This window comes from Salarias fasciatus, chromosome 8, assembly GCF_902148845.1.
Source record: "Salarias fasciatus chromosome 8, fSalaFa1.1, whole genome shotgun sequence".
Classification (NCBI taxonomy): domain Eukaryota; kingdom Metazoa; phylum Chordata; class Actinopteri; order Blenniiformes; family Blenniidae; genus Salarias; species Salarias fasciatus.
In genome coordinates this window covers 6959831-6966592 of record NC_043752.1, presented here as the reverse complement: position 1 = coordinate 6966592, position 6762 = coordinate 6959831, and the positions used below count along the sequence as shown (strand labels likewise).

At 43.0% G+C, this 6762-nt stretch overlaps 1 protein-coding gene across 1 annotated transcript; it reads left to right on the top strand.

The window, feature by feature from the left end:
• The first annotated feature begins 264 nt into the window (after positions 1–264).
• LOC115392875 (urotensin-2 receptor-like) lies at positions 265–6359 on the top strand. The gene is given in 9 exon segments (XM_030097531.1): positions 265–305; positions 1526–1738; positions 1741–1841; positions 1843–1888; positions 1891–2004; positions 2007–2105; positions 2108–2194; positions 2197–2237; positions 5981–6359. Coding segments are annotated over 8 exon segments (1074 nt in total). The 5' UTR covers positions 265–305; positions 1526–1527; the 3' UTR covers positions 6356–6359.
• Positions 6360–6762: the final 403 nt, after the last annotated feature.

The window sequence follows — 6762 nt, the reverse complement described above, 5'->3', positions numbered from 1 at the left end:
CCGTTAATCCAGACACTTTGGATGTGTTTTTCCTTTGATTTTGAGACAAGTCCGTGATGAAAGGCCTTTTTCTCATAGTGGATGATTCGTTTTGCCTTTTTTCCCCACTTCTCAAGACTTCTGGGTGGTAGACTTTTTTTTTCTCTTTTGTTCCACCTGTGCCTCTGTAGACTCTCCAGGGAGTTTTATGGAGTGTGAAATTTGTCCAGTAAGTGAGAAGTTTGGATGGAGCAAAGTGGGACAAAGCATGGCTGATGGGGACGGCATCCGACTGTTGAAGCTTTCTGGTTGGGAAGGCAGTCCAGGTAAGAATTTACAGAATTCACCCTTAAGTACACATTGGATCTCTTTCAAGAAAATGCCTTTGAATGTGTGTGCTAAAGCACGCCAGGCAGGTATATTAGTGAAGGAGAAGAGAAATGTCAGAAACGCCGACTGACTGCGGTACCGGTGCTGTTTTACAGAGTTACCTCATAAAGAGGAATCAATGGCTTCTGCCTGAATCATGACAGCTGTACATTAGTCTAGATAAGAGGAAGACTCCTATCGCTTGGGAAAGTTTTCCTATCATTCTCACCTTTTTTTTTATGTCCTGCACATTTGCCGTCACACATGTGTCTGAGTACTGAGGAGTGCTGAGTGAATTAACCAATAATGCATGTTGAGGAATTTCCATCCAAAACTTAAATGGGAAGACGTTTACAATGTATCAGAAAACACTAAACACGTGTACCTCTCCCCATGCCACATCAGTTGTCTTAAAGTTTCAAGTGCTTCAGTGGCTTTCAAATATTTTGGGTAACAGATGTGCTCTTGAGTTTGTAGGCTGAAGATGTGAGTCACATTGCTCATTTCGCCTTGGAACAAGAGGATGCATTTCATCACTGAGATTCAGAAATTGCTAGACGATACTCTTCATTACCCGAAAGCTAGCATCTTGTTTACCGTCAGATGTTTGTTTTTTCAAGTGCATCTGCTTGATGTACACGAAAAACCTGAGCAGAATTCAGAATGTTTGTCTCCCCTGTCATCTGGTCCAAAGCCTGTCACATTAATTCGTCCGCAGCAGGGCTGTCCAAGCAGGTTCAAAACATTTGCATCATCTCCTTTCAAGGCCAGTCTGGAGAAAATGATATGCATAGATCAAGGTTGCTTTGTAAGACTTAGATAAAAAGTTCAAGCTTTATTCATTGCTGTGCTTCGAGCAGATGAATATAATGAAGGATTTCATCCTCCTCTGTTGGTCCGGCTAGGTTCCATCTCGGCAGTCTGAAGTACTCGAGAATGTGACATGCAGATTTTGCAAATGACGAGCAGGGATGTAGGCTGTAAGAGGCTTTGCATTGAAAGAAAGCTCATTAAGTCAATCTTTGATGACTTACTCAGTAACAAAGGGAATATAAAAAGGAGAGAATGTGCCGCAGCAGTGTCTCCATTTGTATTGTGCCCACTCACTCAAACAATTCCTCATATGTCAGATTAGAATTGTTATTAAATGTCTTAATTTGAGCAATTTCTGTTCCAGAAATGACGACAGTGTCCATGGAGCCTGTCGGGGTCCTGGTGGACCGGGGCGCCAACGCCACCGACCCGCCTCTGACCTCCCATGAAGACACAGCCGCCACCTTCACCATCGGCACCATCCTCTCCATCATGTGCCTTGTCGGAGTCTTAGGGAACATCTACACCCTGGTGGTCATGTGCCACTCCATGAGGACAGCTGCCTCGATGTACATTTACTCATAAACCTGGCGCTGGCAGACCTGCTTTACCTCCTCACCATCCCCTTCGTGGTGTGCACACACTTCCTCAAGGGATGGTACTTTGGGGACGCAGGGGTGGCGGATTCTGATCAGCATGGACTTCCTCACCATGCACGCCAGCATCTTCAGCTGACAATCATGAGCACGGAGCGCTACTTCGCCGTGCTAAAACCGCTCGACACCGTCAAGCGGTCCAAAAGTTACCGGAAGGCTATCGCCCTGCTGGTGTGGGCGGCCTCGCTGACCTCACCTTGCCGATGATTGTGAGGATTCAGCTGATGACGGTGGGCACCAAGGCCATGTGTCAGCCTACCCTGTCGCCGTCCTCCTACAAGGTTTACATCTCTTTCTGTTTTGCACTAGCATTGTGGCTCCGGGACTCATCATCGGCTATCTCTACATCCAGCTAGCACGCACTTATTGGATTTCACAGACGAGACCTTCAAACAGACCAAGAAACTGCCTAATCAAAAGGTCAGTGAATCACAGGGTAGTATTTTTCACCACATGTGGTTTCCGTTCAGAACAGCTCTCTCTCTCGTGGTGCTTTTTTTTGTGTTTGACCACTAATCGTCAAGATTATGTGCTGAATTACTATGTGTGTTTGCTCAGCCACTTACGATAACCCAGTTCCAAAACCAACAAGTTTTCCTGGCTGAAATCGTCAACATCATTTGTCAGTGCCCTCCTACACCGTTAAGAAGTCTGAAATACGGTTGGCTGACAACACTGAAGCATTTATTGAGGAAACTACTTGGTCAATATTGTGGGATGATTGATATGGATTGGCAACAGCTCAGCAAGCAATTACCTCTGATCCTTGTGATCCAGCTACTAATAATAAGATTTATTTTAGGCCACTGAAGCCATAGTGTGCAAGTTAATTTTCTAGAACATAAAGTAAAAATTCATTATCTGCATGCATGACGTTAAAGTCAAAATTCGCTGTGGATATTTCCAGAGCATATATTCTTATCTTTCGTTGGTTCTTGGAAAAAAATTGACAGCACAACATTTAAAATGAACTAGAAGCATACACACACCATCAACTATAGGGCTAAGTGAACGATTAATTACTATTACACACAGTCAGCCGTCGACTCAGAGTAAATGAGGCAAGCCTGTTAAAGTGAATGAGAGTTTAGTAAAATGATAACAAATAAGCTAATGTTGAAGTTAACAGTGAACTTAATGCTCATTGCTGTAGATGACTCCAACTGATCTATGTATCGCAAAAGTAAGCCCTTTCACTCATAGCGAACAAAACAAAATTCAAGACAGAGTTTTAGTATATATCAAACAATAAAGTCAAAAGATGCAAAGATGAAGTTAGCCACGTAGATTGAAGGTGTAAATGAATAGCCAGTATTCAAAGATCAGAGATGTTTTTCCGATTTCTTTCTCTGTCGCATTACTGTCAAAAATAGTGAGCACACAATGAAACAACTCTTCAGTATATTTATTACAACAGATTTAACTGATGATAAAAAAAAATGTTGCCAGAAGAATTCCGTTTATAAGTAAAGCTAAAATTGGCAGTATTTCAGCGATATTTGGAGGTCAAAGAGATTTGGAATTATGTCTAATCTGTCTGCTTTTTTTGTGAACAGTGATTTTGGGTTCGCTTCATGGTCGTAAGGGTTTACTGGGTACAGGTTTCTTCTTTGGTTGTTTGATAAGCAATAAATATCTGATGTCTTTACAGAGACCCAATGGTTTTTAAACAACTTTTCAAGGGAAAACGAAAACCTTTGTTGTTTTCTCGGTGTCTGTTCACATGATAAGAGTTCTCGGGAGCCCCTGAAAATGCAACTTTTTTAAAACAGCTCCCAAAGATGGAACTTTTCAGCTTGGTTGGCATGATTTCATTACAAAAACAAACAACAGCGCCCACTAGTGGCCCAGCATAAACACTTCATCTCTTCCATTTTCACGTAAAGTATTTGTTTAATATTTTCTTAGTAGTTTGCTATACAACACAACACAGCATTTTCAAGCTGTTTTCACATGTCAGAACTGAACTGGTTTGTTACGTCACTTTGACTTTTCACTCCGTCAGCAACTCAGTGCAGATGAAACCTGCTGCTACCATCAGGATGAGGTACAACCAGGGCATCAGGAGGGGTCTTGTCCTGTAACAGGTCCTTAATGTTCTTTTTGGCAGCGATTGTATCAGCTGTTTTGACCGGGGTTTCCCGACAGCGCTGTCATCGCCGCTGATAGAGAGTTGCTATTTAGGATAACGTGAGCGTGGCAAGCATTCTGTCGTCACTGCTCTCAGCTGCAGGCTGTCCGTTTCCCCCGTTCCCCGTGTCCCGCTGCCCACGCTGAGACCAAACTGGGTCCAATTTGCTTCATAGCAGGAATAAAGGCGGATTCATTTTGCCTTATCGGCGTGATTAGCTACCTCTCTTACGTTGCCTGACAGACTCTTGATGGGGTTTTCGAGGTAGATTAGAAGTAAAAGAGATCGTAGACTGGCTAACAATGAAAAGTGCTTCTACTTGCTACAGGAATAATCCTCTCAGTGTCCTTATCAGTGTTGTTTAACTGGGTTTGTGAGGTTTGTGCAGCAGCAGTTGACTTTTATAGTCTGGGTCTTTCTAAAAAAAGGATTAGATTAGATGTTTATCTGAACTTAAAACAAGCTGCTTCTTAGGAGTGGAACAGTTGTTTGTATTATTTTACTTATTTATTTTTTTGTCCTTGCTTCTGGCCTTTCGCCACCAATTACAGCAATGCATTTAATCTATGAATGCCTTTCAAGACACTCAAGGTCACTGTACGGAATGTATAAAATGATGAAGAGAAACAGAATCTAATGCAGCAGGGACTCCGTCGGAATACATGGAAACACGATAAATTTAATTAGATTCAAATTAAATTACACTATATGCCCCATGCATATATTATATAGGGTCTCTAATTTGAATTTTGATGTGAAGAAAAATATTGTCCTTGCCTTTATCACTGTTTTGGACGATAATGTTCTGTCCAATGTGTGTCATGCATTTTCGCACAACTTAAGCTGGGACTGAAACCAGCTCCTCGTCGTCACTTAGTAATAAATAAAGAGTTAGGTTCAGTTCTGATCATAAAATCACTTTATGTGAATTCATCGCATCTAAAAAGACCCTAATTTTTGCACAAACATGTAATTACTGTCTCTATGCAGCAGTTTGGTGTCAGCTAAAAGAAAAACACTCTAAAGCATAACATAGATTTGCTGTGAAGTCCATAGTCAGGTTTACTACAATGGTTGAATTGATGTAATATAAGAAAAGTGGAGTATCATTTTTGGTGTGGCCCGTTGGCACAGTGCCTCTAATTAGTATGCAGGGGATGTCAACCGCATCCCTTGGCAGAAGAAATAATTGAACACAACTGGGTATATGGAGACCACAGGGAGGGCTGAGCCCTCTTAACATTCTTCAGCAGATCACCGTATTTAACACACCAGAAAAAGTTAACAATCCTCTTGACCTGCTTCACAAACCAGTCTTCAGTTTGTGAGTCATGATTTTTCCCCCCATCCAATACTTAGATGAGCAAAAAAAGTCATCCAATAGGCACCGTAGTGGCTTTTCTTGTTTCTACATTATCCTAAAAGAGGTGAAATTTGAACCTATCTGTGGTGAAGAAATGCTGGGCCATGTGTTTCAGCAGGAAAATTAACTCCAGCGAATCCTTATGGAAACAAGAGGTTTTGGTCCTTTGAATAATCCAACTTCTTGACAATAAATGGAACAGAAGTCACTCAGGTTTCATTAAGTTTCTGGTCTAAAGACGGGGAAACAAGAGTAAAGAGTCAAACTGGATATTGACCAGACTCAAGCCCAAAGAGTCCAGACTACAATATCACCTGTTTACCTCCTTATTCTGTGAATCTGATCTTTACATCCCCAAATTTTAATGAGGTGTGGGGTTTTGTCAAGTTTTCTATGGGATCTGTATGAACGCACGGGACATTTAGGCTTGACTTCCATGGCATTTCCAAGTGAAAACCCAAAACTTTCATGGCATCTTGAGCCTCTGTTTGCACAACAGTGCTCGGAGACAGAAACAGAAATTTCTGTCGTTTCTACAACAAAAAGCTGAAATAATGTGTTTTTAATTGAAACACTGTCGTGTAAACGGGGCCTTAGCGTCCTAGGGCATTCTTCCATGTGAACTGCTTCTCATTAACGCAGCCTTTGTGCCCGTGGTCTTCATTATAGGTGCTCTACTTGATCTTCACCATTGTGCTCCTCTTCTGGGCGTGCTTCCTGCCCTTCTGGATCTGGCAGCTGTGCCAGTTCCACCCCTTGGTGTCCCTCTCGCCCAAAGCCAAGCGCAACATCAACTACCTGACCACGTGCCTGACGTACTCCAACAGCTGCATCAACCCCTTCCTCTACACGCTGCTCACCAAGAACTACAAGGAGTACCTGAGGAAGCACAAGCGCTCGTGGTCGGCCGGCAACTACTTCAACCGGCGCAGTCGGTTCCAGCGCTCGCCGCGGAGGTCGCCGTCCGCCAGCAGCCAGCAGTGCACCGAGAGCTTCATGCTCACGCACACGGCCTCGCTGCGAGCTCACAACAGCAGCTTGTGAGGTAGGATCGCCTCTGTAAGAGTTATATTTTGCGATTTGTTGGGATATGCAGGCTTCGAACTTCTCTGAGAGCAGGAGGAGGCTTGAGACTTGTCGTCTTTGCAGGAGGTTTGTCTCACAGGAAGGTCTGGTTGTGATGAGCTATGTGATAGCAGATGGTATTTATTTCTGCCCACCGCCCGGAAACATGACTGTTTAGGATTCCAACGTCCTTGTATGCAGTGTAAACACGTCCATATGGGACGGCGGGTGCCTCGCGATGTTTGTGTGTGGATGTGGGTGAAAAATGTTCAGCAACGGTAAATATCATTTATGTCAAGAGGAATCCTGAAAGCATTATTAAATATCTTTCTACAGTCGTACCTTCAGAGGAAACCATGTTCTACATGATTGATGTGTGTTTTTAC